The sequence below is a fragment of the Hippocampus zosterae genome, chromosome 8, assembly GCF_025434085.1.
Source record: "Hippocampus zosterae strain Florida chromosome 8, ASM2543408v3, whole genome shotgun sequence".
NCBI lineage: Eukaryota > Metazoa > Chordata > Actinopteri > Syngnathiformes > Syngnathidae > Hippocampus > Hippocampus zosterae.
Genome location: NC_067458.1, coordinates 14,661,495 through 14,678,802, shown reverse-complemented (window position 1 = coordinate 14,678,802; position 17,308 = coordinate 14,661,495). Strand labels below are relative to the sequence as shown.

Sequence of the window (17,308 nt, the reverse complement as noted above, 5' to 3'; positions counted from 1 at the left end):
CGGCACGCACATTATAACACTTGAAAGTTATTACCGTACAATGAAAAATAGTTTGGGGATAAGTGGATGAGTGACGGAAGATTACTTGTGGTTGACTGGAAGGTGATGGAAATCAATTGATATTTTGCACCACGGACCAGTTTCGCATAAAGCTATTGTGTATTTGGGCGAACTGCATGAGAAACAAATGATTAATAATGCAACTAATGAGTAAGATGGGACATCGTTGCCAGGCTCCCCAGAAAAAGCATTTCTCAGTTTCACTCTGTATGTTGCACTTGTACTTTTTATTGTATTTGAGGATAGACTTGTATATCGTGCAAGTGACCATGCGTCCAGTCTTCTTTTTTCTTTTTTACGTAATGGCATGCTGGCCGTTTGCCGTACTGCAACAAGTGTTACGACGCAACTAACGTGATGTTGCTCGCTGGATGTTTTAAAACGAATAAAGTTCTCATGATTACACGTCCGTTGCCCACGCGTTCCCGGACGTATTTTGCCGACAAAGATGGAGCTTCACTGGCCCTCGTGCGTCGCCGTTGGTCCGTGGTCCCGCTCGTATGGATATTTTAAGCTTAGCGGTAATCGGATCAACCGAAGCTAGCAAGACTAAGTACGTTTTCGTGCTCACTTACCTCGCGAAGATGTTTCACAACTGCGTTCGCCTTGTGGGCTGGACATTTCACTCCTTCGCAGAATGTCTAACTCATTCACTCCCAAAGACGTATTTAGATGTCTTTTCAGACGCCACATACTTGAAAAGGGTCTGAAAAAGCCATTTTCAAACCCTTTTCAAGTACAGTCAATATAAAATGAGGAGCTGGGATTAAATGTGTGCCGTCTGAAAAGACATCTAAATACGTCTTTGGGAGTGAATAGTCTGTTAATGGCAGCAGACGGGTGAGAAAGAAAATCCTCTCTACATTGTTGCCCGACTAGAAAACAAAATACCAATGATTAGTTGAGTAGTAATCTTCAACTAACTCTCATTGTTACATTTGTCAAATCAAACCTTCATTAGATCACCAGCAAAGTCCTTTGGACCTTTTTGGACCAGATTGTCAATCCAACATGATTAGCGGCAGCCACCCCGCAACAATCCAGAAGCCCCCTGTGCCACCCACTCAGCCCTCTCTGCAGTCTTCCGTGCAGCCTGCCGCCATCCCGGCCCACTCGCACACCACCGCATCGCTGCAGTTCCCGGCCCAGGTGCAGCCACAAGGCCTTGGCTCGAACCCCCACATGCTTGCGCAGGGCCTTGGCCTCAGTCACAGCATGCCGCTGCCGCCACCGCCGCCGCCCTTCAACATCAACACAGAAGACCTCAACAAGGAAGACGTCATCTTCTTCTAAACTCTACTGAGTCTCTGCTATGGAACAGCCACCTGGTGGTCTCCTTTTTTTTTAATTTAATACTTTTAGCTCATTTCTAAACCCAAACAAGAGCAGCGCAAGTGTGGCTACCTTGGGCCTATTGAAATGAACGTGCGCCAATCCAAAGATGGGAGTCGCTGATTTGAAGACGACACTGCCAGGTGCTGAGGCGTCGAAGAAGGGAGGCGCCGAGGCCCGACTGTAGGAAGTCCCAAGTGATGGAACGCTGTCTGCTTGATGGTTCATTTGCACAGTGTAAATATTCCATTCCTGACTCTTGAACGAGCCTTTATGGTTATTTTTTTTTGTAATGGTTTGTACAGTTGTCAGACTCTTTGGATGTTTAGTCACTTCTGTTCTTAATTATGCTTTCATGGAACATTTTATTTGCAGTCAAGTGCTGTTTTCCAGCTCGGACAAGCCCAAAAATGAGCTATTCAGCACATGTTAGACACCACACCTTGACTCGCTCTGAAATAATTTCTTGAAATCTGCTTTCCCTTCCCCACCCATCCATTAAAAAAAATGTTTATTATGTATAAGGAGCCCAACTCGGCACACTTCGGCGGTATAACCTTGACTAATCACCTGTCAGTCAATTTTAAGGTTAAATTGAAGTGTAACAAGAACAATTCTGACATCAAATCATAATGTACCCGTTTGATATTACTGCTGTGACTGATTGATATTTTTGGTCTACCGCTTCAAGGAAAAATACTTTCCCGTGCTGTAATTCCGCCATGCTGAGACTCGCAAGACAAAGCCTGAAGGTCATTACTGCGGACAAGCTCGAAACTGTTTGAACACATTCCTCGCTTCCTCCCACTTTGCGCTCTTCCTCTTCTCTGAGCTGCAGTCACGCAGGGAAGGAGTCTCCCGTTCATGTCTTGGCCTGCTGATTATTTTTCTGTCGGAATGGGGTCACATCTATATCTTACGTGGGATGTATCTATGTTGGAACATGGCACTTTTATTTTAAGGTACCAGCTACGGCAATCGTGCGCGTGTGTGATTGATGACTGATGACGTGTCATGAGCAGGTACTGTGGCAGAAAGCTGATGTCGGTCGCGAATGTGACTGAAGAAACATGTCGATGTCCGTCTCATGACATCCATTAACTTAAGCGGGAAATGTCCGTGAATCTCTTCACAGACATTTGTCACCTGTGTATATTGTGTCCATTTGTGTACATATTCTTTTTTTTTTTTTTTTTTTTCATTTTTAAATTAGGTACAGACTTTATTTGACAGCATAAATAGACGTTGAAGTTGTGTTAAAAAAAAAAAGTTTTAATCTCTTTTGTGTTCATGTAGCATTGAAGTCAAGGTGCACTGCCCGCCGTTTTCCTCCAATTCCTCACTCGTGATGTGTCACTAATGCAAAATCCTCTTGCTCAAGTAGATTCTCTCCCTTGCCCTTTTTGTGCTCCCTTACTGATAATCTTCAAAACACCTTTTTATATTTGCCAAAACGGAATTCACCTGAAGTTTAATCATTGTGTAAAAACTGTTGATCAAGAATTCCTTTTCTCTATGTCGGCAACCATCAAGCGCCCTCATCAGCATTGTTGATGGTTTGGCAAACAAACGTCGCCTGGCAAAGACAACTGGGCTGGCAGCGTCTGTTCATTTTTGTGCTCATCAAACATCCCGTGAAGCCCAAAATGTTTTATAAGCTGGCCGCATTTTGAGTTGAAGTGACAGACGCAAGGCAGTGGAGGAAAGCAAGGCATTAGACAATAAAATATGAATTACAGGTTTGGGCACAACCGCATATTCTGAGGAAATGGTAGCAAAAAAAAAAAAATAATAATAATAATCATTACCTGAATTGTCGTATGACATTTTATTGTTGTCAAGGTGAATCGCTCTAGCAAACTTGTGTTTTCCTAACCAGCTTGTTGCGTGAACCGAAACATCTTCGAATATAACCAGTTCACAACAGTTCAGTTGGAATCAATTTCATGCACCGAGAATGACATGACCTGGTTGAGTCCGAATGTTCACAGTGCCGAGAACAAATTGTGAAGATCATTTTTGACTTGGCTTCCCCTTTATGGCAACAGCTTGGTTAAAAACAAGTTACAGGTAGTCTAAAACAAACGTCCCATCGCAGAAAAGCTTAGTAGGCGGCGGCCATTTTTAAGTGCATAAATGACAACATCACTACGCATTTACGTTAAGACAGAGCCTCCGCAGCCTGGCCACTCCGATTGAACCCTTTACATGACATCTGTTCAGAGTGTCAAAAGAAATATGTGAAACCGAATGAAATTCCATTTGGGCTCTGCCTTAGTATTCCAGTTGAGGGGTTTATATGGAGTCTTTCAATTCCATTTGGTCATTCGGTTTCATACAAATCAAATGCAAAGACTCCATGTAAACCAGGCGAGAGACTACCAGGTACTGCTTGATGTACCCGGATTGCTACTCGTCGCCAAAATTCTTCTAAATTGTTGTGACAACAGAATCATGACACGGTGAATGAAACTATGCAAATCATTCAAAGGCTAATATGTATTTTTTTCATAACTTGTAGACGAGAAGTCCGCTGGGACTCACGACGTATGCTTTGTTGTTTTTTGGTTCCACGAGGACAAGAAAAAAGCGACTGTAGTTGTGTGACAAGTCTTAAACGCGGATCTGTTTAAACATCATATTTGTTGTCATTTTGAAGCCAGCTGGTCCAATCACTGTACCGTTGCTCACCAACACACACTTCTAATCCTTTTTTTTTTTTTTTTTTTTTTAATTCTTGTGTTGGACCTTTCTAATGTGGGAAAATGTGTATTTACTCTGCCAACCTTTACACTAGTCACTTTGGATAGTAGCATACTTGAAGGGGAAAATGAATACGATTGTCATAAGGCTTATTTTTGTTCTGACTGTGAGTTTGTATTTACCAACGGCTGTCTGATGGCATTAGTTTGTGCGCAGCAAGAGTTTTTGTATCATTTTTATTTGATTCACTGCAAGAGGTTTGAAAAACATGTGAATACTGACTGCTGCCTTAGACGAGTTTTAGTATTAAAACAAACCCCAAAAAAAATAGTTGTTGTTGGTCTTGTTTTCCCCAATAGCACGTGACCAATTCTCTTAAATTGCGCAACTTGTACATGATTGTGCTACGTGTCACACTGCATCATTATTTGGATGTCCTGTAAAATAATCCAGACCGCCTGCTGCCTTAATTGTCACTCTTAATACACATAAGACTGCGGCAGACAAAACCTCCAGTTCAAGTGTGGTCCTGGTGGTTCGCTTTAACCAATCAAGTATTTTTTCTGTGTGTGTGCGTGTGCGCGCATGAGTGCCAGTCTGTCTGTGCTTTGTTGTTATTTGAACGTGTGTACGTTAGTGTCCTGGCCAGGAGGACACTGCAGCGACTTTTTTGTTATTTTTTTTGTATTGTCTGCTATCATGAGTGGCTTTCCTCTGGTCTTCTCTCAACGATTATTATTCCAGGCTGTTTCCTCCCTGGAGGGAAGCAGCAGATTCCTTGCTGTGTCTCTCGGGCTGTTTGGACCATGACGTCCAGTCTCCGTGTCTCTACGCTCAGGCGACTTCCATCTTAACAGTTCACTATAACAAAACACACAAAGCCTTTCAAGTCCATGTGATGGCTTAGACCAGAGGTGGGCGACTCTGGTCCTCGAGGGATGTTATCTTGCATGTTTTCGATCTCTCCCTGCTGCAACACACCTGATTAAAATGATCAGGGTCTTTATCAGGCTACGGGGGAGTTTGCAGATGAGCTGATCATTTAAGTCAGTTGTGTTGGAGGAGGGAAAAGTCTAAAACAATGCAGGTGAGCGGCCCTCGAGGACCGGAGTTGCCCACCTCTGGTGTAGACGGAAGGATGGGTTGAAAAGCAAATGACATTTTTCTAACCATCATCCAAGTGGAAAAATAGAATTGAGGCTATGGTGAAGTGAGAGGAGGAGCTTCGTTTCATTCGACCGTGACCTTGTCTAATATGAAAGCCGTGCTGAGCCACCATTTTCTGTTCTCTATTGGAAATGACAAACCTTTTTGGCTGGCCGTGATTTATTTGGGGATTTTCGCTTTTCACGCCAGGGCTCTGTTCCAATCCCCTGTGAATAATGGGAAAATGTAATCACATCATATCACAGTCGTATCAGAGCTTTTACAGTAATCGGTTTCAAACTAAGATAGAGAGGAGTAATAAATTTAACCATGTTTGTTCTGTTGGAACTAAAAATGATACTACCTAATTTCATTGCAAATTATAGTGTGAGCGCTGTCTGTGTGGATTTAACATTTACTCTTACAGAACTCTTTTTTTTAAACTTCAGGTAAATTGGACCTGTTTTTAACATACAACCTCTTATGTGCAACACATTATTTGAATCATTAAGTAGTTTCATTTTCATATATTCAACATGTATCAAGTTCAAACTGTCTCTTATTGTGACGTACACGAATATTAAATCTTAAGAATAAAACCTTTTTTTTAAACTTTAGGCCTACTACGCAACTGTATGCTATTGTTGCTCGTGATGGTAGATCTTTGAGACCCACGTTTTTTTTTTATGCCGCTGGCTTCGAGCATCTGGCCCAACTTGAAGTTGTATTTTCAGTCACTACATTCCCACACAATCGGAAGTCAAGCGCTTTGTTCCAGCTGCGGCTGTTATGAATGCGCAGTGTAAATAAAGATGTATTGAACTCTTATTTTGATCCTCAGGGCGGCCTTACCTCCTCACATCAAACCTTCCCAGTAAACCGCTACGGAATTCTGAGGAATTTAATGTCGCACAGTTAGCCGGGAGTTATTCCACGTCTGAGCCTCCTCTGGCCGCAAAGTTAAACAAACAGATGCTCCGCAGAGACAGACGCGCACACACACGTCTCCGTTTTTGGCTTACACTTGGTTTCAATTTGGTTTCTCAGCATTTGGGAGTCTCATATTTTATAGAGTGTTCTATAGTTTGACACTATGGTGAAACAAGATAAACATTATCCTACTTTGTAAAACAAATACGAGTGTAATCCGAGCGCACACCAAGGCTGTAAAATGAATGCATGAATTTGGATCTGAAAAACCAAAAGAGCCGGATTCTGAATTTCTTCAGGATCTGAAGTGATTAGAAGTAATAGGATCCAAAATAATCTTAATAAATTGCAATCTTGTGTAATGAGATTAGAGCAGCTCTTAAATAGCAGACATTTTTCCAAGGACCCCCTTCATAATCCGAATGCCAGTTAAATATAATCTTGTGTATCCATAAATACTATGAAATGGTTCACTTGAACATTTCAATATAAATATTCATCGGTTCTTTTGTACAGTAGAATGGAAGTTAACCACATTGAATTCAATCTTTATCTATCATCGCCGAAGCTCCCGTCTCCAGTTGTACACAATTGACACAATAATTTTCCAGACACGGACTCAAGTTTGAGAACCTTGACAGTTCTGAAAAGCTTTTTAAAAAAATACTCTACTCCAATAATGAATATAAAATAAAGAAATAATGAAAATAAATCACTTCTCAGATGCACTTTATACATCAAAATTTTCAACATACTCTAAAACGATAAGAACAATGCGTGACAACCTGTGTGCGCTCGAGCTAACCTTAGCAGTGGAGGATGTGAACCCTTTAGTTGAAGTTACAACTTATTTCAAGTTCTTCTCGTTGCATCCCTTGTTGGGGCTTCTTTTGTCCTGTGGGTCCTCAATCTACAATGCAATTCCATTCCTGCAGCAACAGTAGTTTGCACTTAATTCGGACCACGTCATAGCTTATCACTTACCGATGCTAACGCTGTAGTGAACTCATGATTGCTCAATATATCGTCTACACTCAGAGGTGTCAAACATATGGCCCGTAGACCAAAACCAGCCCCCAAGGAGGTTCGATCTGGCCCCCAGGATAATTTAAAAGTGAAAAAATGCGTTAAAGACACGGAATGAATATTTTTATTAAAATGCAATTTGTTGATTATCCGCTAGGGGGTACACTGTTTTGATCAGAGGAGAAGACAACATTGTTTTGATCAGAGAATAAAAACAGTAGTCTCAGTCTGTCACTGAGACCGACCCAACACATCAGACGGTATCAATCCACCAATGCTTGTTTATACCAAAACAAAGGAAAGATATCATATTTTGGTTATTTATAGTAGAGTATGGTACAATGTTAATGGCCCGGACCACTTGACAGCTACCGAGTCCGTTTGTGGCCCACAATTTGAAATGAGTTTGATAACCCTGGTCGACACAAAAAGGTCATAAATACCTCCTCATGCCATGGGCCGCATATGTTGCGCAAACTACTTGATTGTACACATTTTTTAATCTTGAAATGTCGTTTGCACCCTTTTTAGCTGCGAAACCTACTTTATTACAAAGGCTCGTCAAAACATTTGATATTTGAACGCCCCATGAACTGAGATCACACTTGATGACCCCACATTTGTTTCCCAAATACTACAGTCACTGTACACTACATCTGACCATGTTATTTCAATGTTTAAGGATTCATTAAGATGGCTTCAAAAAATACATAAATAAAATTTCTGTCAACAGTAGATTCCCATGGGCACCTAATGGGAGGAGAATTTCCACACACTCGGTTGTTTATGAAAAAAGCTAATCATATTACCGTACGACGGATGTGTGGGATCGCTCCTCTTTATTTTTGCCCCAGGCGGAGCATTCTTGTCTAATTGATCAAGGGAGGTTATGAAGGAATGTTCTGGGTGGATGTTTTATCTCAGTGTTGTTGACATACACACACACACACACACACACACACAAGGCTGCACCCCCCTTCCGCCCACCCCCTCTCCACTAACATTCAAGGAGGTGATGCCACAAAGATAAGCAACAGTCAGAAATGGCTTTCGGAGACACTCCTTATGTAACCTCAACTGACTGGCCTGTGTGTTTTTAGCCAGAGAGAAGGCCTTTTTGTACAACGACATCACATTTAACCGTTTTTTAATTATTAAAAAAATATTTTATGGTCCATTCGGTGTTACTCATTAATGTGTCTGTATTTATTGCAGCGCGCTATCGTGCGGTCTGATTCATTGATTCATAGTTCAACTAGGCATGAATGAAGGTCTTTGTTGACCTTTCATGTTGCGGCAACAAAAGAAGCCGGGCTCTGCAAGAGAGAAGCCAACAAGGAACAACAATGTTGATTGCCACTGCTGATGAATGTGGCACCGCATAATGCCCTAGAAGTGGTACAATTCAGAATGCACACTACATTTTCTGGACAAATTCACTGATTTTCAGGTCGATTCACCTTTCAGGTCAAATTTCAGGATGATCCTTAGGTGCTACATACCATTTATAGATGAACTGCATTTGTTTAAGTGTTTAACATTTCAGAATCAGAATCATCTTTAATGGCCAAGTAATGTAGAACACACAAGGAATTTGTCTCCAGAATAACACGCTGCATTAGTATCATCATAAACAAGGACATGACAGATAGGTATGGAAGGACATTTCATAATGTAAGTGAACTGTAGTGCGGTTGTACCACCCAGTGACAACTCTGGCACAATGTGCCAAGTATCAAGCAGAGTTAAAGTGATCAGTGGTAGAATACAATACTATGACAGTTTGTACAGTTGGTGCAGAAAATCATTGAACCATTTTAGAGTGACCAGTATCAGTGAGCGACAGTTAATGGCGAGAGGGAAGAAGCTGTTTAAGTGTCTGCTGGATTTGGTGCGCATGGATCTGTAGCGCCTGCCTGAGGGGAGTAGCTGGAAAAGGTGGTGGGCAGGGTGCGAGGGATCCAGGAGGATTTTCCGTGCCCTTGTCTTGATTCTTGCAGTGTGCAAATCCTCAACAGTGGGTAGGGCGGTGCCAAAGATTTTTTCCGCCGTCCTAACTGTCCGTTGAAGTCGGATTTTGTCCTTTTTTGTGGCGGCCCCTAACCAAACCGTGATGGGAGAACACAGGATTGATTCGATGACTGGCCTGTAGAACTGACGTTGCACCTCCTGTGGCAGGCCATGCTTCCTCAGCAGCCTCAGGAAGTACATCCGCTGCCGGGCCCTTTTCAGGATGGAGATGGTGTTGACTTCCCACTTCATGTCCTGGGAGACTAGATTAGTGCTTTATGCCCAACTTGTTCGCCCACAAGGAACTGGAACTGCAAAATTCACGACAGAATGGACCAGCACATTTCCTAGTTGGATTCAAATTGGTATTTAAACAGTCCTCTTCATCATTCTGTTCACATTTTGACGTCATGAGACTAAGACAACACCTCAAAATTGCGGTTCAGTACATCGCTATTATGAGATTTCAAACAGAATGTTCTCTGAGGAAAGTGAACGGAGGAGTCACAGAAAAGAATACAAGCGGACACCCTCAAAAATGTCTTGGTGACAACACTAGTCTTTACAGACTTTGTCCAGCACTGAACCAAAATCCATTAGGTTACCCAACTCTAAGCCAAGACCCGCCACTTTAGAAGAAAATTGCAGATGTCTTCTTTCCCAATTTTTAAATGAGCTCCCTCGCGATCAAGTACAATTCCCGCAAGTAACTGTTGACTAATGTCAAAGTTTTAAAACAATTAGCGCAACCACCGTGTTGGACGGTGAAGGCAGCTGTCCGCAATTTGAAGCATTTTCCATCTGTGTTTGAGCATGCAGTGTGGGAGGTCTGTGTGGCATTTTTTCCAAAACGTCTTTCATACACACACATTTTGGTACCTAAAGCCAAACCCATGAGTGGTGCCAAGTTAAATAGCCTCCTGGCATTGCACACGGAAAATCTTCCCCAAGTGAGAAACCGAAGATGCGGGCGACTTTGTGTTGGGAAAGGCCCCCAAAGAAGCAGCAAAGTTTTATTGCCACTATCACGGTCGTTTTAGGGTGTTTCCTTGAATCCTTGTGACAGTTTTTGGCAGAAATGTATGCGCATGTACATGTGGAGCAAAAGAATAGAAAAGGCTTACAGGCTAGTTCACAACCTATGTGATGTTTGACTCTCGGGAGGTTGGAGGCATCGCTGCAAAGTGAAGCAGATGCGCTTTTGTTACTCGGTATACTCCAAGGCACCCTTGGCGAGGAGTCGTTTCTCTTTTTGCAAGAGTGACGCCTCAGGTGGTGCACTTTCCCTGCAGCGTGAACCTTTCGGGGTCTTCAGAAAGTCGCTGGGGTTTTGCGCGCTCACGTGGAAACCCGTCGGCGCTGTCTTTTTGTTATGCATTGGCTTGTCTAAAGCGGAACAGAAAAGTGTAAACCGGACGCCAAAAACCATCGAGATTCAAATTGAGCAATAAACGGACAAACGGTGACTGTGCACGGCCTCCTCTGCACTTCCTTCTTTTGTGCAGCGGTGGATGAGGAGCCAGTGTAGTGTGTCTCTACAGGAGCGGGGGAAGCTGAAAGCGCACTCTCTGATTTAGGAGCAGAGCTGGCAATGCTCAATGGACTCTCTTGTTGCTTTATTAGGGGGAGTAGGAAGGACCCGACCAAAGGACATAAAGCGCACTAAAAGCTCCCTTGCCACCAAACAATCAGGTTAGGTTCATTTCAGTACAGTATGCATTTTTCCCATCCACCCATCCATTTTCATCCGCTCATCCAGGTCCAGTCCAAGTCATGGGGCAGCCATCTTAGCAGGGATGCCCAGACTTCTTTGGCATTGCTGAGGTGTTCCCAGGCCAGCTGTGAGACTCCCTTACAAATGTACTGGAACGGGGAGGACAATTCGTCTCCTTTTGTAGACTGAAAACATTTGGTTTTGACATCAAAGGTTGAGTAGGAGACCAACATTTTAGCGTTTATTTCCTGTGATTTACATCTGAATGGGATAGCACCCGGCCATGTTCCACATGTTGAAATGTGACTGACAGGTGAGGCCAAACCATTCATTGAATTAAAGTCTGACTGACTTCTGTGTAGGCTGCATTTGTTTTGTAGAATTTGTTGAACTTGTCATGGTAACCAGTCAAAAGACTGCAAGTCAATGTTTCCTAACAGTTCAGTTCACAACTCTAATTAGATTAATTCATCAATCCATCCATTTTCTAATTTGCTTATCCTCACATGGGTTTGCGGGCGTGCTGGAGCCTATCCCGGCTGACTTCGGGCAGGAGGCGGATTACATCCTGAACTGGTTGCCAGCCAATTGCAGGGCACACATAGACGAACAACCACTCGCGCTCACACTCACACCTGGGGAAATTTTTGAGTGTTCCATTAACCTGCCATACATGTTTTTGGAATGCGGGAGGAAACCGGAAGACCCGGAAATAACCTACGCAACCAAGGGGAGAACATGCACCTTCCACACAGGAAGACGGGGGCCGGAATCAAACCATCTCTGCGCTGTGTAGCGGATGTGCTAACCAGTTGACCACGGTGTCAGCCTAGATAAACTGTCCTTTCTTTTAATTTGTGGTGCATTTGTGTAAATTGTGCCGCCCAAAGACGTTACTTTTTCCAGAGTGTAGCCATAGCTAGCTAGCTAGCTAGCTACATGCTACAAATGGTATGTAGTGGAGGAAGGACGACTCATGCTGTACGCCCAAAAGGGGCCAATGAGCGCCATTTTAGCCACGGCCCCCAAAAATATGTCTCCTGCTCTAATTCCACAAGTGAGTACTACAAAGTTCTCAGGTGTTTCGCAGAAATTATCTTCAAACACATTTAATGTATTTCTAAACACATCACTGAATTCACAGGAGAAGAGTAATGTCAATATAGTGTGTCAAGAGGCAGCCCAATATTTGATCAACCTTGAAACCATCATAACAATCAAAATTTCCACAGCGTGTTCTTGAACACGCTCTCTTTTTCATCACTTTTCAAGCCAAGGCACATAAATCACAAGAAATGTGTTCCCTGAAATGCTAGAGCGATGTGCAAATACGCTCCAACAGTGCCAAATTAAGCGTAAATCTCACCTTCACCCAAACAGAACACTGAATTTGGGTGCTACGTTCCTTTTTAATTCACCGATACACCATCAGAGTGGTATTCATTTATATATACAATATATTCACGCTTCAACTGTGATTCATACTGTGCTGTTGATGACATCTAGTCCGCCTGTTCAGGGGGAAAACTAAATGAATGATGACTCATGTTTAGATTCATTTGTCGTCCTCCACAGCTTTCAGGTGTCGTCAGCTGTGAGGAAGTGGATTAAATAGAATAATACAATTATGTGTCACCAAGTCCAATGAAAAGCACTGTGGTGTAAGGAAAAAAAGAAAAAAACCTGTTCCGCCACAAAGCCAGACCAGTCCGTTGTCGCCGGCTGCCGCCACTTCCTTCTGCAGCCGTCTTGTTTTTATGTCTGCCACCTCATACTTTTCTATTTCTTTTTTTTTTTTTTCATTTTCATCATTCCTTTGTCTGTCCGTCAAGACTTAGACAGACAACGGAGGCAGCGGCTAGATCAGAAATAGCAACAAACCTCTGCCACAGTCCCAGACTGCTTTCCAGCACATAAATCATTCATTGTTTAGATCAAGCCTCAGCTGAGCCCTCATCTTTTTCTTTTTTGTTTGGAATATCAAAAGAAGAGGAAGCCTTGCGCCGAAGGTCTTAGACCTCCATTAAATTTGTTATTTTTGCCAGCGACCGAATATTATTATTGCTCAGCCTCTTGTAAAAATATGAAAGGGAAATACTGCGCGCATTTTTGGACGTTATGTCGCAATTTTAGTCACGTTGCTGCCACGACTGGTTTTCAGGCCAGGAAGGAAGCAAACCTTCCACAAGAATACGAGGGCATCTGGAGCCTCAAAGTGGAACTTTTCTGATGGTTGATGTTTGGCATGTTTTCTGAGGGTTTGGCCAGGATTGACTTCGGGTAAGGCTTCAAGAGAGGTTTGGTTAGAGTTAAGGTTTTGGTTACGTGACAGTTATGGGTGGCATTTTGGTTCAGTTTAGGGGGTTAGGTTAGAGTTGCGGTTATCTTGTGGTTTTGTGAATGATGTGAACACTCACTGCGTCAGAAAATGGGGATAGAGGATTTTTTGTCATTTATTCTTTTCATTGTAAAACATTATTCTGATTGCAAGTTGACAGAAGGGGTTGTACACACCTAAAAGTCGTATCCTCCATTAGCCTCAAAGTGTGTTTGTGTGTGTCATCCAGCACGTGTCTGCTTCGTTCGTTTTTGAATGAGGTGATGGGATGGGGTACATGTCAAGCGGCCCCCCTCTATCTTCCCCCCCCCCCCCCCAGACCGGAGCAGATTCTGCGGACGCGTCCGGGTATCCCTCTTTTGTATTATTCATCCTCTGTGTCACATCTCATCTGAGGTGGTCAGCCGGACATGATGACACACACTGACACATGCTCACACAGGCATACTGTGTGTTATCTTGAAAATTCGGTTTGGTCTCAGTGGGGGGTTTCCCCATGTGTCACACTCGAGCTCATTGTGATGCGTTTTATTAACTCCAAATGTAGCAAAGTCGGGCTCCCTTTGATTGACAGGATGGGTGTGCGTGTATTAAAATGCATGCGTGCAAGTGCGCGCGACGCCTCGGGCAACATATCAAACCCGACGATCGCGCTCCTCCACCCCAGCTGGGAGCATGTCTGTATGTTTTATTAATGAGAATAAGCGGAAGTGTCGATTAAGCGAGCAAAGTGCGAGCACAACAAAGGGCTTTTGTGTGCAAGAGGAATGGAGTCTTTTGAACAAAGCGCATGAATCAAAGTATGTCGGCCTCGCCGGGAATGCCCGCCGACTGGCGTTTGTTGCTCATCAGCTGTTTTCTATGGATGGGAGCTTTTGTGCGCTTGCCTGTTCTCATCCAGCAACGGTCCTCCCACCTGTGTTAGCAAGGAGGGAAGACAAAAGGATGCCTCACATTCGTGAAATTGTACGTTGTTCCAACACTGGGGATTTCACTCAGTGGGATTTGAATCTGAAGGCAAATAGTGAAAATAGTTGGGATGTGCATTTGCATATTTGAGTCACAAATCACCAGAGAGCCCTCACCTCCTCCCCGCTTTCAGTTGCTGGAGAATGAATTTGTTATGCAAGAAATGGATGTTTTGTCACACTCAAAAGTAATAAAAGTAATAGTTGTTGTGGGGGCTGGGCAAAATGTGGTTCTTTGTGTTTTCTGAGATTACACCACCAGCTGTGAGTAACAATGTGGGAATGACTAGAAAACTGAACAGACCACCACTGGATATTTATTTGGGACAGCGCCGGCCCGCAAACATCCGTAAATAATTGACGGCCATTCAATTGGATTAAAAAAATAATAATAAAAGGTTTTCATCAGGGGTAAAAATTCTTGAATAATTGGGGATGTGCCGCCAATAAGCGTTTGTACTCATTAGGCCACGCCCCTTTAAATCACACCTAACACTAATATCAGTACATCCAGTAATTATACTCACACGTACAGAAGTTTATAGCTCTCTACGGTGCTATAGTTAAATGATACAAATCATGCAACAAACATTTATTTGCAGGGGTGGAACAGATTGACATTTCACTTGAGTTCCGTGCTTGGTCATGGCATATTTGTTATGGAAAAAAAACCTAATCTTAAATCCCCAAAAATTGAAGGTCAAACCACATCCTGGAATGGAATGCTTTTTTTATCCTTAGATGTTCCACTCTAGTAGGAAACTATCCACAAAAATCCTTTTAAGATGCTTAAATGTGTGATGAGAAGGAACATTATACAGTACAGCAGTCACTATATGAATAAAATGGTGCACATTTGCAAATTGGTTTTACTCTTCCGTTTTTGGTTTTATGAGTGGTTTCCAATGTGACTAGCGAAGAGACATGTTTTGAACCGAAAATGCAGAAAAAAAACATTCTCATGTGATACACTTCAACATCAACCCACGATTGGACCCTTTCTTCACACTCTCTGGCTTTGTGGCACGCACACACACACACACACACACACACACACACACACACACAGCAGACACAAGACACTAATTCTTTCGCTCCACTAGTCATGCTGCTGACAGTCTGTCTGTCTCAGTCTGTTTGCTCCTCATGACTTCACTGGGAGACCTCAGCATGGGGGCAGCGGGGGTGTTTGAGCAAATGTTGGCTCCCAAACATCCTCCCGCAGTGCATTCGCAAGCATCTCGCAGTACAGTTCATTAGTCCGCTGGTTTGAATGCGTCATGAGGGAAGGCGATGATTGCCCTGAAGCTTTTTCATATTTCAAAATAACCTCCGCCCAGGTAGATGATAAGATGACTGGCGTGGTATTGATTGCTTTGATGTGATTTGCGTTACTGCAGTTTTTCAACAGAACTTTTAGAGTATTATTGTTCCATGTCAGCAGCACGGTGGGCTCGGTGGTTATCACATCTGGCTCCTGGTTCCGACGTTGCAAGTTCAGATCTTGTCTCGGGCTCGTATACGGCTTCTATCTCGGCTTGTCAGTGCGCAGTTATATCTGTGTCTCTTCGCTGAAGATAAAAATTCTGTATTTGTCGTATATATTGTTTTACGATTTCTCCACGTGTCATGTTGCACCATGTGTTCAGATATCCGTTGCTTGAAGAGTAACTGCAGTGCCGCACAAATGCTAATGATTTGCTTGGGTGCCTGGGGAGTTGCCCATTGTATGTTAGCATTAAGATAGAGGTGGTCATGTGCTTGTTTTAAATACGCAAGATGTAATGAGTGACCCATCAATGATGGCTGCAAGGTCCCTGTTGTTGCTGTACAAATGATTCATTTTTATTCTCCTTAATAATTCACATTTTTGAATGCCTAAGCATAAACAAAAAGTCACCAAACTTTGCACACATTATTGGGCCTTGTGAAAAATGTGATATTCTCTGGGATGGTATCGTTGGCTCCCATCAATTTGAAAGCTGTTGATCCCGCAACCCAGTAGAAAATGGATGGATGGGCATTTGGACTCTTACCGTTTCATTTTTGTTGCTGTGTGAAACTGACGATTGCCAGTCGATCAATCAAAGGACTTCTCACGGTAACTTCTAGTCACAAACGAATCATTGTACAATCGAGTATAGCATCGTGGAGACTGTTTAGTAAGATACCTGTACTGCGGCATCATACCAAACCCTATTCGTGATTTGTGATCTGGGCGTGGCAATTTTACTCCACAGCCTGCTGTTGCTGCAGCTTGTCTCCTCTGGAAACCCATGATCTCCTCTATTCACTTTGTTAAGTCAAGTTCCTACTGATGTGTTTAGAGTGGCGTGTTTTTTTTTGTAATTTCCTGAAATGGGAAAGGAACCACAACAAACTGAGGCAAGTAAAGCTGAGTTGATACTGTGCTTGGGCTCTTGGCAAAAACGTGCCCAGGCCATGTGGCTTTAATAATGCACTTGAGGTCCATGTAAGGCCTAGACAAAAAAAAAAAGACGTTGCACAGATGTCATGATACAGTCACAGAATTGGCTGTGGTTGATTTAAAATTCTTGTTTAACCTTCTTCCGCTGTAAGGAACTATCCAGAAAAATCAATGCATTAAGATTAAATGCACACTGAAAAGAACAATATACCATTCAACATACAGTAGCTCTGAATAAAACAGTCGTACATTAGATTTTACTGTTCGGATTTTGGTCATACTGTATAAGTAGATTCGATATGGCGCTAGCTAAAAAGCGCAGATATGTACTTTCATTGCAGATATCTACAGTATTTTAAAAATGTAGGGACCTCAAGTTAGTTACTTCTCACCACTGCCCCCACCTATGTCGAAGGAGAAATGATTTACGACGTGCAGTTAGCTGGCTAACTATGCCCACACTCGGAAATATATCATCACTTTGGCGAGTCCGCTGAAGTGGCTGCTTTAGAGCGCCTTGTTGTTGGACATCAGTGCGCATGTGTGACAAACGGAAGGCGGAAGAAGAGCGAGAGGGAAATTTATTTTTTTTAAATGTGATGTGGCAGCCAGTGCGTGAACCGAAGTTTCATTCTGGCATGGCTTTTTTAAAA

The 17,308-nt window shown here is 42.9% G+C and overlaps 1 protein-coding gene and 2 long non-coding RNA genes across 4 annotated transcripts in view; 2 read left to right on the top strand and 1 right to left on the bottom strand.

The window, feature by feature from the left end:
• arhgef18b (rho/rac guanine nucleotide exchange factor (GEF) 18b) overlaps positions 1-2,631 on the top strand; it is a 46,985-nt gene extending 44,354 nt beyond the window's left edge. For both annotated transcript variants that reach the window (XM_052073971.1, XM_052073972.1), the window contains one exon: positions 1,022-2,631. In XM_052073971.1, the coding sequence (XP_051929931.1) occupies positions 1,022-1,353 (332 nt within the window). In that variant the 3' untranslated portion in view covers positions 1,354-2,631. The remainder of the gene's footprint in view (positions 1-1,021) is intronic.
• Positions 2,632-2,638: 7 nt separating this feature from the next.
• LOC127606010 (uncharacterized) lies at positions 2,639-4,411 on the top strand. Its single transcript, XR_007963714.1, has 2 exons — positions 2,639-3,255; positions 3,770-4,411. It is a non-coding gene; the product is annotated as an uncharacterized LOC127606010 (long non-coding RNA).
• Positions 4,412-5,854: 1,443 nt separating this feature from the next.
• LOC127606011 (uncharacterized) lies at positions 5,855-8,000 on the bottom strand. Its single transcript, XR_007963715.1, has 2 exons — positions 7,156-8,000; positions 5,855-7,081 (listed from the first exon to the last, which is right to left on the bottom strand). It is a non-coding gene; the product is annotated as an uncharacterized LOC127606011 (long non-coding RNA).
• Between the last annotated feature and the right edge of the window lie 9,308 nt (positions 8,001-17,308).